At 41.1% G+C, this 21,044-nt stretch overlaps 1 protein-coding gene across 1 annotated transcript in view; it reads left to right on the forward strand.

Annotated features, from left to right (window-relative positions):
* The window catches only part of ADAMTSL1 (ADAMTS like 1), a 380,207-nt gene that overhangs the window by 261,274 nt on the left and 97,889 nt on the right, over positions 1 to 21,044 (forward strand). The window contains 1 exon segment of the mRNA XM_038552482.1: positions 13,698 to 13,825. Coding sequence (XP_038408410.1) covers positions 13,698 to 13,825 — 128 coding nt within the window.

A 21,044-nucleotide genomic window follows, 5' to 3' on the forward strand; every position in this document is an offset into this window, starting at 1 on the left:
TGCATATATATATATAAAATCTTTATTCATTTATCAGTTGATGGACATCTAGGTTCTTTCTATAATTTGGCTATTGTTGATAGTGCTGCTATAAATATCACGGTACATGTATTATCCCTTCGAATCCATATTTTTTGTATCCTTTGGGTAAATACCTAGTTGCTGGGTCTTAGGATAGTTTTATTCTTAACTTTTTGAGGAACTTCCATACTGTTTTCCAGAGTGGCTGCACCAGTTCACATTCCCATCATAAATATAAGAAGGTTCCCCTTTCTCTAAATCCTTGCCAACACCTCTTGTTTCCCATGTTGTTAATTTTAGCCATTCTGACTGGTATGAGGTGATACCTCATTGTGGTTTGATTTATATTTCCCAGATGATGAGTGATGTTGAGTATCTTTTCATGTGTCTATTAGCCATCTCTGTCTTTCTTGAAAAATGTTTGTTCGTGTCTTCTGCCCATTTTTTAACTGGATTACTTGTTTTGGGGGTGTTGTTTTTTTAAGATTTTATTTATTTAAGAGAAAGAGTGAGCATGAGCAAGGGAGGGGCAGAGGGACAAGCAGACTCCATGCTGAGCATGAAACCCCCACATGGGGCTCAATCCCCAAACCTTGAGATCATGACCTGAGCTGAAGTCAGACCCTTAACGTACAGAGCCATTGAGTGTTGAGTTTTATAAGTTATTTGTGCATTTTGGATATTAATCCTTTATCAGATATGTCATTTGCAAGTATCTTCTCCCATTCTATAGGTTGCCTCTTAGTTTTGCTGTTTCCTTTGCTGTGCAAAAGGTTTTTATTTTGATGAAGTCCCAATAGTTTATTTTTGCTTTTGTTTCCCTTGCCTTGGGAGACCTATCTAATAAGAAGTTGCTACAGCCCATGTCAAAGAGGTTACTGCCTTGTGTTGTCCTTTAGGATTTTGATGGTATCCTGTCCACCTCATATTCTAAGGCTGCATGCAATATACTTTCTTGGAAAGAGCTCCCTGCCCCCAATAAAAAAGTTGTTTCTTGTTTGTTCCAAAAGAAGAAAATGGTCTCTGAAAACACTTACCTAATCTGAACTCTGATCAGGATCCCATACAGGCTAAGCACATCTTCTTTAGAAACCACCCACTTGATTTGTTTCCTACTTCTCTGGTATTCTTTCTCAGTCTGTGTATTTCTCTTCTGCTACCTACCTCTTATCTACCCTCTGGGAGTCTCACTCTGTATACACTAATAACCCCCAAGATTCCAGACTTCCCCTAGATGCCAGTGATTCTCATGTGTCCAGCACCAGCCCAAGCCTCTCTTCTGCACAGCTGCCTACAGGACATCCTTACCAGATGCCCCACAGAAGTCAACTCTGTATATCTAAAACTGAAGTCAGGATCTCAGGAAAGAGTACTCCCACCTATCCAGCTTCCCAAACCAAAATATTTCTAGACTGTTCTTGCCCCTCAGTGGTTCTCATTCCTCCACCTTTCTCTGTTCTCTTTGCCTCTACTTTGGTCCCTTGTTCACTTTAAATGATTTCAACAGCCTTCTAAACTCTGTATTTGCCTTTTCTAGATTAGGAGTTGGCAAATTACAGTCAGTGACTTTAATATTTTTTACAGGGTTATTAAGAATGGCTTTTAAAGGGTTATTGTAAGAGCTATTGAAACTGAGCCCAGAGTTATTGAGTCAACTTGCTTGAGGTCTCACACCCAGTAAGTGATAGAGCTGGGATTTGAACCCAGGTTATTTGAAGGGTTATTTAAAACAAACACGAAATAGAATATACAACAGGTACTATAGGTGGCCCTCTAAAGACTAAAATATATACTATCTGTCCTGTTATAGAAAAAATGTATTGACTCCTGCTCTGAATCATTTGATATGCTACTGCCAGAGTATCTTTCTAACAAACCTGTCCATGCTGCTCCCATGCTTAAAATTCTTTTAATGGCTTGCCATCACTTGAGGATAAGTTCCAAGTGCCTTAGCATGACTTGCAATACCTTCTATCATTTGACGTTTGTCTCTCTCACTTGCTTGATCTCTTACCATACCCCCCACCTCACCCTTCTGAGCTATGCCTTTCAGAGTACACAATTATTTGCTGTTTATGAATTTGCCCGGGGCCTTACATCTGCCTCACCCTACCCTCTTCCTTACCAGAAGCATATCCCCAAAGCTCAGTTGAACTGGCATAATAGAGCTAGAATTTGAATCCCAGGATGACCCCCTCCACGACCCACATAGTACCCTTATACATTGTACTCATCTCAGCCCATCCTACCACTGCGTGTTAGAATTCACTATTTGTTTTTCTGGACTCTGGATTATGTTAATCTTCTGGATTATGTTAATCTTCCTCCAGGGCAAATGTTTAAAAATGTATGTCAACTTCTCCACAATTCCAAAAATACAATAGACACTCAACAGATGATAAAACTGAGGGATGCATGAATAAAGGAATGAACTGTAGTGATTCGCAGGGAAGTTTCTTAATTCCTGGAGACTGTAATCTACATGGATTTTGCATAATCTGAACTTCTTGTCTTTAACATGTAATTATGGCAGAGTTCCAGAGTGGTACCCACTCCCAATGAAACATTCCTGCCCTGCCCACATACTCTCCTTTACAGAAGTGTCAGGAAACCCCGAGGTTCTGTAGCACACAACTACAATTTGAAAAGCCCTGCTGGAGAATGACTAAGTACTGAAAATAAACACCTTGTGGTATCCTATCTCCCATCACATCCAGACCAATGAAGAAATCATCATCATCATAATTGTTAACATTTATTGACCAACTGCTTTGAGCTAGATGCTGTTCTAAGTGTTTTACAGGTGTTTGTTTATTCTTACAATAATGTTTTGGGGTTACTATCCCAATTTTACAGATGCTAAAATTGAAACACAGAAATGTTAGATTAACTTGCCCAAAGTATTACACTTAATAAACAGTGGAGCTGGGATTTGAACTCAAGAAAGTCTGGCTCCAGGGACTATTTCTTTGTGTTGATTTTAACCTTAGTTGAATCCATGGACTTGGCCATTGTTTTAAAAAGAAGTCACTGGGGTCAGCTAGATCTAGCATAAATTAACATTCTATCTTCTAGCCAGCTGGCTTGCAATCTGTGAGGCTTTCGTTTTTATTTGGCACATGTGTGTTAGGGAAAGCCTTTCTTTTATTTTCTATCACTCTACCTTTATGCATACATTCCCAGATAGAAATATGAATAGTACTAGGCACATAATAGGTACTCAGTAAACCCTGTAATTGTGCATATGCATTTGCATCTCTGTGTATGTTTACAGCATTGTAACACATGCATGTGTGCATCTAGAGACCTACACCACAAGCAGGGTAAAGCTAAACTGCTTCTTGCTTTTCAGTTACCCTGCATAAACACTGAACACTTATTGGGCCCCCCTACCCTTCACTACGCTGAGCTGAGATTCAGGCAGAAGCTAACTCTGGTTTGCATGTACACTGGTCAAAGGGTCTCACAAGTAACTCTTCCCCACATCTAGCATGTAATATGGGCAGGTGTACATTCAGTATTCCTACATCTGAACCCCAGTCCAGAAACAATACCTGTAAGGGCCTGCTGACTTCCTTATAGAAAAGAAAATCCAAATTCTCTAAAATTGGCACTGGAAGTCAGATTACCAAATTGGGAAGGAAAGTTGGCAGAGGGGGCACCTGGGTGGCTCAGTTGGTTAAGCATCTGTCTTTGGCTCAAATCATGATTCCAGGGTCCTGAAATCAAGCCCCATTTCCCTCCTGAGCAGGGAGCCCACTTTTCCCTCTCCCTCTGCGCCCCACTTTTGCTTGCTCTGTCTTTCTAATGCTCTCAAATAAAAAAATAAAATCTTAAAAAACAAAAGCAAGCAAGCAGGCAAGCTGGTTGAATATCGATCCTTTCCCTAAGAAAACCTAAATCCTGCTGATAGCCCCACACTGGCAGAGAAGTCCCGGCTCACTATTCAACACTTTGGCCCAAGACTGAGCTACCAGTCAACATAATATGCATAATAAATAATAAGCTAATAAATAGCTTAAAGCATTTAAACAAGACTTTCCTAAAGGTTATGGGATTTTTCAAAGGAAATGCAGGTGAACAAGAAGAATCGTGTGAAACTAGATACTTTGAAGAAAATACTGATTCCTTCTTAGGGGTGAAAAGTGGCTCACAGGTAATATTCTGTGAGCCATGGAATCCTAGGGAAAGGGCTAATGCCAGGGAGTTTCTGCCTTTTAACCCCTAAGCCTGTCCCTGTTTCTCCTTCTATCCTGGGTCTGCCTGATTTATGCTCATCATGTCTGACTACCCTCTTGGTTAGGAAGAGCAGTCTGAGCAGCCTGATGACATATAGAGGGCAGCCCACAGTGACGGAAGGACAATAGGGCTAGATATGAGCAACTTAGGCTGGGATTCCCAGTCTGCCACTTCTTGTCTATGTGAGTCCACTTTAACCCCTCTGAACTTTGGTTTGCTCATTAGCTAAGTTAAGACAATTACACCTGCCCTTCAGTAGAGCAATGGTGTGTAGAACAGATAATATCTATAAAGAGCCAGGCACTCGTATAGAGTATCTATAATCGTTGGCATATAGATACAAAGTCATTATATCACACTATCTTCCAGGACATCACAAAATAAGGAGGCTTATTCTCATTTTGAGGAACCTAGGAACAACCTGGCAGTTGTTCAAGGAGTTGAGATAGAAAGGTATGTAGGAAACATAGTGTGATGGATAATTAGCCTAAATCCAAGCACTAGGAGAGGATGCTTATTATATTCTTCTAACATTTTTTTTTTTTTGCTACTGTTTCTGTTCTGGTAAAAGAGAGAAATCTGTATGCTCTCTATGCTTATAGTTCCCAGACAGTATTGAACAACTTTCCAAAGTGGTGTTGAATAGGAGATGAATTAAGGAGTATTTGGAAGGCTTCGGCCTGGGCAACACAGAGTGTTTACAGATGGAAACTTCTCAGAATGGAAGAGAGAATCAAATGGGAAATGCCTCCAGGGTCAATATCAGGACCACAGCTGTGAATAACGCTACATGTAAAAGTCATAAGCACATGAAATACAGTTTCCAAGTTTGCAATGACCATAAAAACTGGAAGCAGGGCAGATAGAGAAGAAATCAGTTTCAGTTTGGTTTGGCTCATTTCCTTTGTAGAACTAAAGGCAGTGGGGATGACAAATGTTTTTCCCCGTTGAAAACTGGACAAATAGCAAGTCAGAGGAAAAGGGGCCATCCCAATAAATACATAGGCCTGGGGTTGGGGTGGGGGAGTGTTGAAGGTCAATATAAAGGTCACAGAGCATCAGAGGACACAAGACAGTGACAAGCAGGTGGCACAAGTGAGGCACTGACTATTCCCTTACAGGTTAGGAGGGTCTCCAAAGATCCCCCTAGTGGTTAATTAATTCTTCTTAGAAAAGCAATCAAGAAAAAAAGAAAAGGAAGGAAGGAAGGAAGGAAGGAAGGAAGGAAGGAAGGAAGGAAGGAAGGAAGGAAGTGGAATGAAGGAAGGAAGGAAGGAAGAAAGAAAGAAAGAAGAAGAAAGAAAGAAGAAAGACCTAAAGAGAGGAGGAGGGAGGTTTTCCCTTTCCTTGCCTCCTTCCTTTCATTCCTTCTTCCTTCTTCCTTCCTGTCCTTCCCTCCTCTCTCCCTCTCCGCCCTCCCTCCTCCCTCCCTCCCTCCCTCCCTCTCCCTCCTCCCCCCTAGAAAGAAGAAAAATCCCCCTCCTGAAAGAAAGAAAAGACAATCCTAAAAAAAGGCATAGTTCTGAAAAGGTGGTTAACATTGTTCTATAAATGAAGCACTGAAACAAACCAGAAGTGAAAATTCTTCCATATTCTAGGTCCAGGTCAGTGAACTTTTCTTGTAAAGGGCCAAATAATAAACATTTTAGGCTTTGCAGGTCATCCTATCTTTGTCCCAACCGTTCATTTCTGCCATTGTAGCATAAAAGCGGTAATAGAAAGCTGTTCCAGCGGCATGGTGGCGCTCCAATAAAACTCTATTGACAAAAGCAGGTGGCAGCTGACCAGAGTTTGATCCTTCTCCCAGGTAAATAGGAAATCAAGTCAGAGTCATTTCATGCAGAGGTTGATAGTTCAAAATGAATTACCCAGCTAGCAAATAAAACTGCAAGTATTAGCAAATTCAAGATTTCATGAGTTGCTAAAGAGAAAGAAGTTGAAGAGTTTGGCAGAAAGTATTAGGACGGGGTAAAGAATGTGTGGTCAGGTGGCCTTTCCCATTCCAAGAATATTTTCTATACTTCCACCTGGAGCAATCGTGAAGCTTCCAGCATCAAATAAATTTTGGTTGGCAATTGCATTAAAAACAACCAAAGTTATAAAAAGCTGCTCTAGCCAAATGGTGATATGAAACTCTTCATGAACCTCAAATCTGTTCCCCAAAATATCTGTACAAATCAAAACTCTCCCTTGCAAGTCTCTAGGCTACTATAATTTTTGGTTTCAGGAAAAAAAAAAAAAAACTCTTGCTCACAGAGGAGGTCTTCTCAGAGCATTTTTTTTCCTTCAGCTTTAAGCTATTTAAAATCTAGAATATTCTTGTTAGTGATTATCCATTTCCCTGAGTAACTACAAACTTTGGCATAAATTACCCCCCACCAAAAATGAGGCCAAACCACATGCCTTCCAGTTATTTAAAATCCAGAATATTCTTGTTAGTGATTGTCCATTTCCCTGAGTAACTACAAACCTTGGCACAAATTACCCCCCACCAAAAATGAAGCCAAACCACATGCCTTACTATTAGGCCCCAGCAGATGCCTGGATATGGTTTTTTTAAAAGGTCAAAGGTCACTACTCATTCCTGATTCTACTATGCACTAGCTGAACAAGTTAATTCTCTGAGCTTTTGCTTCCTCTCTCAAAAGGGATGAAAATATCAATCTAATCACATGACCATGAGAATAAAATTATAGAAAGCTTATATACCTGTGTAATAAGTACCAGCCCTTACTGTCCCTTTGTGGTAGATTTGATGATCCTAATCTTAAAGGTTCCAAGGCAGGGGGAAAAAATCTGCATTTCAGGGTAAGTAAAAGTCCTCAGCAGCATCTCCCAGGATTTGGAGCTGATGTTCTCTGCACAGCCTTTCACCTCACATATTTGCTTGTAAGCTCACTTTTTTCCCAAATTTCATTCCTTTATTCTCTATATCTTTTTTGTTTTTGCATGTTCTAACATTTCAGTATATATAGTTCATAGCTGTATGAAAATATGTAGTTGTACTTATTTAGAGATTTCTGAGTCAAGACTGAAGCTGAACCAGTTGCCAACCCAGTGTGCCATACGGCCTCAGCCTCTGCTCCTCTTTTCCACCCCCACCAAGGTAAAGGTACTGCAGCTCACTCCCTGCTTGCTCACACAGCAGACTCCTTGTCCCTCCCTGTGCGCCTCATTGATGGTTTTTTTTTTTTTTAAGATTTTATTTATTTATTCATGAGAGATACAGGCAGAGAGAGAAGCAGGCTCCATGCAGGGAGCCCCATGTGGGACTCGATCCTGGGACTCCAGGACCACGCCCTGGGCCGAAGGCAGGCACTAAACTGCTGAGCCACCCAGGGATCCCCCTCATTGATGTTTTATTCCTGGAAAGCTCTACACTTCTCAGTCATTTATCCTTGTCAGAACAGTTTATCACAACATTCAGAATACATATGCTCAGACTTGGAGAATGAATCATAATGGCGATGGTCATATCAATCACAACAGCCACAACCTGTGCTTCCAATAGTTTTACCACATCAGGCACTCATCTGCATTCTTTATTTATGTTTTGAGAGAGAGAGAGAATGCTCGCAGGAGTGGTGGGAAGAGAAGGGGGAAAGAGAGAGAATCTTAAGCAGGCTCCACACCCAGAGCAGAGTCTAAAGCCAGGCTCGATCTCATGACCCTGAAATCATGACCTGAGCCAAAACCAAGAGTCGGAAGCTTAAGTGACTGAGCCCATCATCTATATTCTTTAAACACCTGAGCTCAGGTAGCATATACACAACAATCCTAGATAGGTGCTATAATTCTCCTCATTCTACAGATAAAGAAACTGTGACACTGAGAGATACATGACCTGCCCAAGGTTACAGAGTGACTAAGTGGTAAAGCTGGAGTTGGGACCTAGGCAGTTTGCCTTCAGCATCTGCGCTCTTAACCACTATGCTGTGTTGTCAGTAGGAACATTTTTAGCTTCATTTCTCTGAAGATAACAACAAGTATCTATTCAGCATGCCAGCCCTGTACTGAATACTGAGGAGGGAATCATGAAAGAAGCAAAAGAGTCTCAGCCCTTGCAGTATTTCCAATCGAACTAAAGAAACGCCATAGAATAGAAAGAGTTTTATAGCACAGTTTAGAACAACTTTGAAAGATCAGGAAAGGGAGAAATCCCATGGAACATGGTAACACAGGACATAGAACTTGACTCATTCTTAATGGAATGGGAGAATTTGGAAGGATAGATGGGAGGAGAAAGAGCATGAATTCATCCCCAAGCTAATGACAAGGAGAGTCAAAGAAGCCATCTTGACTAGAGAAACAAGTTAGTGTTGGGATGTGGGATAGGTAATTTTGCAAAGATGAGTGGAAGATACTATTCTAAAGAGAAAGGATTTTCCTATAATCTCCAGCATCCAGTCCTGTGTTGAGACCTAACATGGATTTAAGAATGCTTGCCTGTCGGAGCAGAAGGCCTGAGATGGTGCAATATGATGACCCAGGTAGCAGATGGGTATCTCTGTGTCCAGAGCTTTAAAATTTCCTCTTGAAAAGGAGGAGTTCCAAAATGGTAACATAGGTTAGCACCACCTACATCATTTTTAAAAATACCAGTTTGGGGATCCCTGGGTGGCGCAGCGGTTTAGCGCCTGCCTTTGGCCCAGGGCGTGATCCTGGAGACCCAGGAACCAGTCCCACGTTGGGCTCCCGGTGCATGGAGCCTGCTTCTCCCTCTGCCTATGTCTCTGCCTCTCTCTCTCTGTGTGACTATCATAAATAAATAAAAATTTAAAAAAAAATAAAAAAATAAAATTAAAAAAAAAATACCAGTTTGTTCACTGCATTTGATGTTGAAGCTGATTTTTTTTTTTTTTAGTTTAGAAAACAGTAAGAATGGGTCTTACTGCTTTATTTGATCCTCATAGAAACTGTCTGCAGTACTATCCTCAATTTGAAGAAAGGACTCAGAGGCTCAGAGCTGAAAAGTTCACCCAAGACCTCCACATGCCTCTGTTTCTTCTGATTGAAGTCAGAAGCCTTCCTCTCCACAGCAGCTTCATTTGGTCATGGAGGTCACTTTGAGAGACAGCCCTCAGACGAGAAAGTGGTGTTCATAGTTGAGCCAAGGGTTCAGGAGGCATCGCAATGCCGCCTCACTCACAGAATGCTAGAGACTTTCTTTAGGACACCCAGAGCTGCCTTTTTTTCAACTCAGCACACTTCCTCACTGTACATTACAAATGCAGAGGAGAAAGCCTCACCTCAAGGAGCTTGGACTTGGTAGGACTGGCCCATGAACACTTTGTCTGGGTCCTACTCACAAGGTGGACAAGGGCCGTACTTATGTAACAAAACAATTGTTTTTACTCTCTTAGCAGCTAGAATGCTCTGGAAGACAGGCTGTCACAAAGCGGCTCACAAGTAAAGGCCATCAGAAAAGCAAAACTCCTTTATTTTCCTGCTAACTATATGATCAAAGAAATAAAGCAGTAAGTTTTAGCTCAGTAAACCAAAAGGGAAGTGGGGCATGGGTATGGGAGAAAAGCAGCTCGTATTAATATACCTAATGTGACCACAGGACCATTTTCTGTGTAGGCCTTAATTATGCCCCATTCCATGTCCCCTCATTCTCTGATTCCTTAAATTCCAAAACAACCCCAGAGAGATCTTTCTGGTTTTGCTTGGAAAGCAGCTCTATGTTTCTGTGTCTGCGCATTCTAAAACAGGCCTGTCAAATCCGAAGACGAAATTCAAGCTGACAGAAATCAGCTACTAACCAATTAAGTTAAATTAATAGAGCAGACGCCTGAAATACAAAGAAAAAATTTTTTTCCAGGAATCTCTCTCCCTGGATGCCAGGCTAGATAGAGTAGATGAAAACCGATCTCAGGCTTCACAGCAAAGCCCTTTCCTTTGCCTTGTTGTATTTCCTAGAGAGCCCTTTATGGGAACCCACTCCAAAACTGCTGCTCCCCCTGGTGGCAGCCTCCAAACCCCCATCTACCAAAGTTTAGGACATACCAAAGACCTGATAAATTGAATTTAAAAAAAAAAAGAAGAAGAAGAAGAAAAGAGTGCTAGACCAAGAATCTCTATTTCAAATTCAACTCTGCAAACAAATAACTCTGTAGCTCCTTTGAGCTAAAGAGTTCAGTTTTATGAGTGTAAATAATTTGTAAGTATATGTAATAAGTTCAGATTCTGTCCCCTGTAGGTTTTGTCTTAAATTAATATTTAAGACTGTTTTTATGAAGGCAAAGACTTAATCTTCTTTGTCTTTGTATATACATTTTATGGAATAAAAAAGCATGCAAATGGTAAATCTCAAGGTCTAGGTTCATTCCTTTCCACTCCCACTATTCCCATCCTAATACAGACCTGTTTGGCTTTTAGCCTGGTGTGAAGGCTCTCCTCCTCTTCATCACCTCTGTGGGAATATTTTCCAAGCTTCAGACCTGCTCAGAAAGCATTATGGCTCACTCAGTAGTACCTGTGCCTGGAGGAACTACTAACCCGTACACCCACCTTTAAAAATGGGTGGTTCAGGCTTGGCAGTGGGTTTTGTACCTCCTGCATGAGATCAGGCAGATAGAATAGCTTTATGGGGAAAAAAATGATCTGAATATGAAGATCTAATAAATTGTCTGGGGGCTGCAGAGAATTGGTTAATAGCATGTGCCCTTTCCTCCCTTTCTGACAATCTTTACCACTCCTGTCCTTCCTCTCATTTAATTCTTCATTCAGAGTGTCCAACATTACCAACAAAAGCATCATTGGAAAGGCCAAAAGATGGTCTGAAACTTCCTTATATACCTTAGTTTTACAGCTTCCACTGCTGAGTGGGAAAACCTACTTCAGCTGGATTTTAGAAGTTGATAAGCTGAAATGTAGGAAGGTGAAGGGATTTGCCTGTGGTGACTATTTAAACAATAGCAGGGCCAAAATAAGGTTCAGAAGGCCAGTGTCCTAGCCTCCTGCTCTGAGTGTTCAATTCAAGAAACCTTTTTGAAGGGAAGAAAGAGGGGATAATGGTTTTAGGGATGCAGCTATCCCAATGGACTTGGGAATTTAGCAAATTCTAATCCTTGACTTTTGAGAGCAGTAAAACAATAACAATGGACTAAACTCAATCATTATGAGTAGTCAGTTCTATTGAAATTTTATTAAGCCTGCTTTTATTATTGCTGTTTGGAAATCATTATGGAGGCATACATGTTCCTGAGACATCATAATGATTTAAATCATAAAGTAAATTTTTAATTTTTTAAATCTGAAACAGCCTAAATACCTGAGGAAATTTAGCGACCATAATATGTTGTATCTGTTAAGATTCTCTTTTAAGATAGTGATGTTATTACATATTATGTGGTTTATCAAAGATAAGAAGTGTTACAGTCATCTTTCTCTTATTAGCTTCTTTGAAACAGACTAACATGTACTCATCTGAGAAAAATCACTTCACATTTAATGAATGTGTGAGTGAAAGAGTGGATGTGTTCTACCCCAGTCTCTCGTGGCCTCCCTCCCACCCCTCACAAAACTCCAGCTAAAGTCCAGTGTCACTTTTGTGGTGACTGTCCTCAACAGTTGTGGCGATGGTGTGGAATGGCACCGAATCAAACACAGACCATCCAGAAACTTCCCTTTAGCTGAGGTTTTCTATTTCCTTCCCCATTTTTACCAGGACTGAAGTAGATTGAGGACTGATACACATAAGCCTTGCTTTGCCTCTTTCCTGCCTTTCCTCTGACAAGAGGTAAGAATAAGCAATGCAATTGGCCCAAGGCCAAAAATGGAGTTGAGAAGCATGGTCCATTGCCAGACTGGTTGCCCACCTGAGAATAACTAAGAGCTGACAAGAGGCATTGCCGAAGTGCTCATACCCATAGAGTCTGGAGAGGACCCAACAGGAGAGATAGTGAAGAAAGAAAAGAATTGTATAGTGGGGGAGAACATGTTGCTGGGGCAGGAGCTCCGACTCCTAGTCTTAATTTTACCACCAAGTCTCGTGAGTTCTTCTAACATTTTCATGCTTTCCCTCCCAACCTTTCCTAAAAAATGACCCTTGTTTAAAGCTTACTTCCTGCAGGTAGATGTTAACATGATATAAGGTGAACAGATCTTTGGGCCTTTTGAAACCAGGGAGGTGAAAATTATCACAAAGATGGAAATGACTGACTCTAGAAGCCCATAAACCACCTGTAAGGCATTGCTGTGCCACTGAATGGTTTGCTGACGTATGCTGGCCCTTGACAGGTCCGGGCGCTAGATCTCTGAGCTTCCTGTCATGTCCGCCTCCCTGCCCTTCTGGATTCCCACCTCCACCTACACGATCCAGTTGTCATCCTCCACCTACACGATCCAGTTGTCATCCTCCACCTACACGATCCAGTTGTCATCAACCTTACCAAATCGCTGAAACATCTGCTTCAAGTCATCATTAGTCACTAATCTGCTTAACTGCCATGATGTAGCAGATGGTTCTTAGAAATGGCATACATGCAAAGAAGAACAAACAGACTAAGATTGGAGCAGGTTTTGAAGCTCTTGCTAGGATGAGAATTACTCACAATGTAATTCTTATAATTCTTTTCAGGAAAAGCAAAGTGTCTGAACTCGATGGTGATTATTCTGGAATTCTCTACCATTGCCCTGAAGGGCAGGCTTTGCCCTCATTTTATCGGGCACCTTCTCTACAAAGGGTCCTTTATTAAGTATTATGGGAAACAATAAGATCTGGGTTTTATACCCTATAATGTTTACAGACTAATGAAGGTAATAGATGTATATATGACTACTGAGAATTGAGAGGTAGTTAGACATACAATTTCCTTCAAATATATACACCAGGATCCTCTCACCAATATTTGACTCTTGGCTTCCTCTTACACACCTCCAAGCCTTTACTCCAGATGCCTTACTCCATGTCTGGAAGCCCTGCCTACTTTCCACCATCCAACCAAGCTGTACTCCTCCTTTATGATTTTTCCTTTTCCTTAATAAGCCTTTCCCAAATCCATCTGCACCATTCATTGTAACGTGCCCTCTCAGCCATGATGTGGGTGTTATATATATTCAGCAAACATATGCTGTCGACTCCAACTGGTATTTTTAGATCAAAATAATCAACAAGCTGCATAGGTAATCAAAAGCCTCATTTGGGGTTGCTGTCAGAATTACATCAATCAAAGTGGCAAGAAAGCCCGGGTTCCTGAGTGTCACTGTGGCTGGTTTGTCTCTGTTTTAGAACAGGGTTCCAGGAGCACCTGAGTGGCTCCGTTAAGTGTCCGACTCTTGATCTCAGCTCAGGTCTTGATCTAAGGGTCATGAGTTCAAGCCCCATGCTGGGCACAGAGCCTGCTTTAAAGGCCTACCGCCTTACCAGTATTGAATGCCAAAAAGGAGTCAAATGACCTGATCAGGTCTCCATTTCTTTTCTGTTGCTCCAGGATTCTTCTACAGCCAGATGATTCCTTACAGATCCTGGCACCAGTGGAAGCTGATGTGGGTTTCTACACTTGTAATGCCACAAATGCCTTGGGATATGACTCTGTCTCCATTGCCGTCACATTAGCAGGTAACTTGAAAATCTTGTGTAGTTCGATTCAGAATGAAACCATTATTGAGAGTGTGCCTACCACATGCCCAGCAGGCCCCAGAACACATAGATAGATGAGATTCATACCCTGCCTTCAGAGAGATTATAACCTATAGTTAAAATTAAATGGAGATGAGGTATATTAGGAGGGAGAATGAAGTACTATAAATGATAACCTGAATGTGCAAGAACATTCATTCCATCTGGGATATATTAGAGTCAGAATGAGAGGATTTTGATAAGCAGAGATGGGGGAAATATTCCAGGAAGAACAACATGAACAAAGGAGTTGTGTACAAGTTCCATGTTAAGGAACACGAGTCATGACCTGAGATCATTGAATGCTCTTTTGAGATCCTGTCATTTCTGTGTTACACCTGTTGCAAAGAAGACTTTAAGGCTCACAGGTAGTTAGAATTCTGTGGTCAGGATTGGAGCAGGAGTGTTCTGTCCAATTCTGTTTTATTTCAACCTCTTGTTCTACTGCACCTGCCAATACTTTCCCTTTATCCATAGGGTTAGAAAACATTCTACACATGATGACTTAAGAAAACTGCTGTGCAGAGTACAGGGCCTCCTGAGGTTGTGGTCTTGTCATCATGTACTTTATAAAACCTCTCTTAACATAGGACACAATCCTTGCCTTTGAAACTAAAAAAAAGACCTTAGGTACCAACTGTACCAGTGCCCTCATTTCTTAGAGGCCAGCTCACCTGAGGTCATGTAGCCACTCAGCTAGTTGTAGAGATAAGGGGACTGAGGCCTCCTGAATCCCAGCTCATTGTTCCCTCCACTTCCCCAATGATCCTCTCAAAGTACGATCCTTTTACTCAGATCTGGGCCATACAGTCTTTCTGGCGGTATGTTGCATGTGTTCATATTTATTCTTTTCAATTGCTGCTCCCGTCAGATGATTCAGTAGATGCTAGAAAAGCCAACGTCACCCCACACTGACCTCATCGGTCCATGCTAGGATTATGTTGTCACACTGTTCTCTAGTCACACATGCTACTCCCTTGCATATCTGTTTAGCAACAGCATTTCTGCCCCCATGACCTAAGGCTGCTCTGGAAAGGGACCTTTAGCAGGAGGCTTTCCAGGGAAGATAAAAGTCAGCAGTGAATAAGGCAAGCTGAGATTACCCTGGGGTGGATTAAAGACTGATATTATTAATGCCCCCCCTTTTTAGTGAGTAGAACATTTGCTTTACTCCTAATGTATTCCAGTTACGGTCTTTATTCCCCTCTTTATACAGAGTCCAGATGCTCAGCACCAATCTCCTAAAATCTCTTCTGCCTTCCACACTTCAACCTGCCTTAGCAGGGGCACTGCTGACATCCTTCCAATTGCTGGCAAATAATGGCTTTTACAGGATTAAGTCTCTTGTTTATGTTTATCCAGATATGGTTCAGCTCCATTACAGACTAAATACCCTTTGTTCACCTGAATTTAATACGATTAATGGAAACCTGTCTGGAATGAAGTAAGGCAATTGTAACATCAGACTTGTCTTCAGCTCTTTGAAGAAGCCCTATTGGAGGCTGCCAAAGTGTTCAAAGCCAAGAAAGAGAGAGCAGCCAAACAGACACTGGGGAATGGGAGGAAGAGGCTGGCCAATGAAGTAGATCACAACCACCACACTTAGGGCTTATGGGACTATGTCCTTGAATTTCAGTGCTGGGCTTTGTTTAGGTCTGCTGGTGAATCTAATAGTCCCACTAAAAAATAAGCTTCAAAATGTATTTTAATGAGTTGCCTTAAGATTGCATTTGTGTCTTTAGCTGGGATTATCATCTATACTCATGGCATACCAGATCCTATTCTTCTTCTTCTTTTTTTAATATATTTATTCATGAGAGACAGAGGGGATGGGGGGAGGCAGAGACACAGGCAGAGTGAGAAGCAGGCTCCATGCAGGGAGCCCGACGTGGAACTCGATCCCGGGTCTCCAGGATCCCACCCTGGGCCAAAGGTGGTGCTAAACCGCTGAGCCACCGGGGCTGCCCCCAGATCCTATTCTAAACACACCCCCCACCAAGTACTGAAGGGCCTTTAGCAATAACTAAGGCCTGAGTTTTATGCTCCATGATGCTTACAGACTAGTGAAGGCAACAGATGCATACAGGACTACCTAGAATGGGGAGGTACTTATAATTTCCTTCAAAGGTATATTTCAAGATCCTGTGTAGTGATGTATAAAATACCACCCACTTAATACACTACATTTAAGGGAAAAATGAGTGTTAAGCATTTCCGAATTTGTTTACCCATTATACTGCTTCCCTTGAACAAACCATATAACCTCACTGAGTGTTCATTCTCATCTATAAAAATGAAATTAATAATATCTTATGGGATTGTTGTGTATTAAATGAGATGGCATGTGTGAAAAAAGCACTTAGCCCAATGCCAGGCATGTAGTTCACACTCAATAATCGCTGCGTTTTCTTTCTCTAGCTTTTCTAAAATGAAACACATCCTGAAAGCAATTCTAAAATGTGTAAAACATTAGTCCAACTTGGCTTCCATGTATTTTTCATTAGAAGTCTTCACACTGAAATTTTTCGAGTTTGGATTTAGGAACCAGTTCAGCTCACTTGCAATCTAATCTTCATGGTAAATCTCTGTGCTTCCGTACTTCCAAAAACATTGCAGTTTTTGCTTTGGCTTCTGTATGGATTTTAGACTAGAAGGGGGAAAAATCTTTTTGAGGTTCAAGATACTCAGGTGTCTCCACGATTTTGTAAGGAAGGTATAAATTTTGGTCTTCCAGTGTGCCTGAGATTGACCAGAAGTGGGGAAACTTGTTCATAAAAATTCACAAGAGCAGGCACAGCAAGACAGTTAAGCCTGAGGGCTCAGTAGCCTGTAGTCTGGATTGGAATCCTGGCTCTGTCACTTCCTGACTGTATAATCTCCAGCAACTTCTTTGCTCTCTCTGACTTGGCTTCTTCATTTGTTAAATGGTAAAAGAAGTAGTACTTGATTCAGATGTTTGAGTACATTCATTCATATAAAATGCTTATAATTGTGCACTCAATATTTGTTAGCTACTATTATTGTGAAGATAATGCACAAAACAAAAGCCAAGTTATTTTTACAGTAGGGGAGACTCCTTTTCAGAAACCAGAATGCTCACAAACGCTTTGTAGAGCGCCTCACCTTCCATGTCTCCATGCCAGCCTGGGAAGTTGAATTAACCATCTGTGAAAGGCTAGACTTCCTGGATTCGGAGCCAGGCGGACAGCTTGTGGTAGGGAATATTTCACATGGCCCTGTTGTATGCTCCTTGGCCCACAACCAGACCTCTTCCATTGAGTTGTCCCATCCTCTGGATTGACTGTGTTGTCAGTTCTGCCTCTCAGATTCATTCTAGGTCCATCGCTACTCTGTACACAATTTTTCTTTAAATATGTAAACACCATTCAGCTTCAGGCATGCCAAACCCTTCCTTGGTCTTCCATATTTGGGCTTGTAAAATATTATCTTTAGTATCCTTTTGTTTCTCCTCCACACTCATCCATTACATATTGATTTATCTGTAAGTCTCAGAGATTTGAGAGTACTTTGCAAGTATTTTGCTAGTGTGTCTCTGCTTGGAAATGGCCAGCATTTCCTTGTCACCCTCACTGGTTCAGAATGGAAGCTCACAGCCCAGGTACACAGGGCCTCAAAATTCCTTCCTGTCCTGAACTGATTTAATTAAATACCTCTTTCACTGATCAGAATGTAGATGACAGTAACATACAGTGGATGGGATGGCAATAAGGGGTAGGAAGGAGTATAAGAATGTCCCCAAAATGTCACATCCCTAACATTTTGAAGTATTGATTGCTGTAAACCAGGTATAGATGATTCTAGGTGAAGGAGGGTTTCAGGTGTGCACAGAGATGGGCACAAAGACGGGAGAGCCATCATGACTAGTCAGATTCAACACCCAGCCAGGTTGCTCAGAAACCTTCCCATCTGAATGGCAAAGGCAGGGTTTTGAAGGAAAGCAGTAGTTTCCTGGTAAATTGTTTCAGTCTGGATCCATGGAGGTTAGCTCTACTTACCAATGCAGATGAGTCCTATCCAGGTGTAGACCATGGATGAGGTCATAGCCATAAGGGAAACGTTTTTGGTTGTCATTGATTTTATAAGATCACAAAAGAGATACTGTAAGGCCTGCCTGACATCATCACTGGAAAATGAGAAGAAGATGAGGGATGAGCATATCTTTCATTGAAAGGAGAGAATACAGATGAGCTCATCTGAAGTTTTCACAGGAAGAGAGAGACAGAAAATATTTCTCCTTTCCTGGCATGCTTTTCTGCTTTTTTATGAGTTGAATAGCTGACACATACTGTGTCTAATAAAGAGATCACAGAAAATAAAATAAAAGGAAAATAAAAATAAAAGGCAGTTGTCCTTGAAATTCTTCTTTCTTTACCCTCCCCATCATGATTTAGTAGCTGTAATAAAAGGCAAGCAGTTTTCTAAGGTTCTTATAACATAAGTCATTTCAGATTGGCATTTCTGAAATTTTTATCCAGCAATTCTATTAACCAGAGGTGGACTTTGCTTCACAGACAGTTAGACTCAGAGAGGGTCCTGTCACCAGTGGCAAAGACAGAAAAAGGAAGGTTTTCTCCAGTGCACTAGATCAAAGGGAAAGGTAGACAAGTTTGGCTATATTTCAGATGGTGCTCTGAACAACAGGGTAATGGCCGTTGACTAATCCAGCCTGCCATCAAGGGATTTTATGTCCTTAAGTTTTGTTCAGTATCTACAAATGTGAGGCATGCCCACTAAAGAGCCCTAGCTTTTATAGAATAGATAAGAATATAGCAGGAGAATCCTACCAACTTCCTCTGCTCCTCAGTAGACTAAAGGAAACAAAGAAGTACCAATGATCCAAGCTAGCCCATCTCAGATTCTGAAAAAGTGATTCTCATGTCTATCCAAAGGAATGAGGGAAGGATGCATGATTGGGGAGATAGTGGGATATAGCATATCCTGGGTTAGTTGTTTCTAGGAGAGGCTGCAGCATTACATGATTGTACTATGTATGAGGTCCCTTTTGTCGAGAATTCTGCACTGGAACATGTAAAAGAAGTGAGGACAGCACCACTTGCTGCCTCAGTTTTCCAAGGAATTATCAACTTCAACTGAATCATTAGAAGAGGTGGCATGGGATGCTGGCATTGGCAAAAGATATCTTTAGAGAATGGTATTGAAAACTATTGAGAGAGGGGAGGGAAGCCATACAGCCTGGGAATGTTCCAAAGAGGAGTCTAAGCCATGACCATTTTCAAAAGGACCCTGAAATATTTACGCTAAAGTCACACCAACTGAAGGATAGCAAGGCCAAAGAAATTTCAATTCCCTCTCATTTTTTTGTGCCAGATAATTAGTAGTCACAATGGTTTTGGCTCAGATGGTGGTCTCAGGGTCCTGAGATTGAGCCCCACATCTGGCTCCATGCTAAACATGGAGTCTGCTTGAGATTCTCTCTTCCTCTCCCTCTGCCCCTCCTGCTCTCTAAAATCAATCAATAAAAAAAGAATCGATAAAAAGATTTATTGAGATATAATTCACATATTACACAGGTCAGCTGTTTACAGTATACAATTCAATGGCTTCCAGTACATCCAACACCATGCTCTTTTTAGAGCATTTTCATTATCCCAAAAATAAACCCCAAGCCTCTTAGCCATCAGTCCCCAATCCTCCCATTTCCCCCTGCTCTAGGCAACCACTGATACACTATGTGTCCATTGATCTGCCTGTTCTGGATGTTTCACATCAATAGAATCATACAACACTAGTCATTTGTTACCAACTTTCATTTAGCATAGTTTTTCAGCATCATCCACGATGTAGCATATATGCTAAATTTTTTATGGTGGAATAATATTCTGTTGTATGAATATACCACATTTTAGTCATTCATCATTTGATGGATATTTGGATTGTTTTTACTTTTTGGCTATTGTGAATAATGTTGCAGTGAACATTCATGTGCAAGTTTTTGTATGGACATATACTTTCCTTCTCTTCCACCTCCACTGCCATATACCCTCCTCTTCCACCTGGAAGTGGAATTGCTGGCTCACGGGCCACATTTGGATTTAACTTTTTGGGAAATTACCAACTGTGTTCCAAAGTAGCTTCACCATGGTACATTTCCACTAGCAATGTATGAGGGTTCCAGTTTCTCCACATCCTCAATAATGCTTATCATCCTTTTTTTATTACTATTATAACCAGGCTCACAAATGAGAAGTAATATTTCACAGTGATTTTAATTTATATTTCCCTAATGATTAATGATGTCAAGTATCTTTTTTGTGCTCATTAGTCACTTATATAATTTTTTGTTGTGGTTATAACTTTGTTAAAACAACACAAGTATATAATCTGACAGTTCTCTAGGTCAAGAGTTAGTATAGTCTCACAGGATAAAATCAAGATGTCAACAGCTTGCATTCCTTTCTGAAAGCTCTAGGGGAGGATGCTTTTTTTTTTTTTTTTTTTTTTTTTTTTGCTCAGTTGGGTTGTTGGCAATACTTACTTCCTTATAACCTAGGACTCTGGTCCCTGTTTCGTTACTGACTATGAACTGAGTGCCATTCCCAGATTCTAGAGGCTACTGTATTCTTTGGCATTTGGCTCTCTTTATCCATCTTTAAAGCTAGAAATGGTGGACTGAGCCCTTCTCATGTTGCTTCTGACAAACTTCCTATGTCTCCCTCTTCTGATTTTAAGAGCTCATATGATAGGCTGGGCCCACCTAAATACTTAAAATAATCTCCCTATTTTAAGGTCAGCTGATTAGCAGCCTTAGTTTCCTTTTTGCCATGTAGCATAACATAGACAGTTTTTCCAAAAGTTAGGTTGTAGACATCTTGGGAAGGACAGAGCATTATTCTGCCTACCATACCCTGTCTGAAGGGCACAGCTCATTTTCATCAAACTGTTGCCATAGAAAAATCCAAATTTAATGTATATAGACTTTCTAATTTTTCCAGAGAAGCCAAACCAAAGGGCGCACGCACATGCACGCGCACGCACACACACACACACCATTTTTAATTCCTCCATTTTTAACTGAGCCCAACTAATTCAAACTTGTGAAAGCTTATTTTCAGGCTAAACATGTCTGTGCTGTGAACATAGCCTGGAGGTTGCCAGTACCCTCTGGTCAAATCTTCCA

Source organism: Canis lupus, chromosome 11 (assembly GCF_011100685.1).
Source record: "Canis lupus familiaris isolate Mischka breed German Shepherd chromosome 11, alternate assembly UU_Cfam_GSD_1.0, whole genome shotgun sequence".
Classification (NCBI taxonomy): domain Eukaryota; kingdom Metazoa; phylum Chordata; class Mammalia; order Carnivora; family Canidae; genus Canis; species Canis lupus.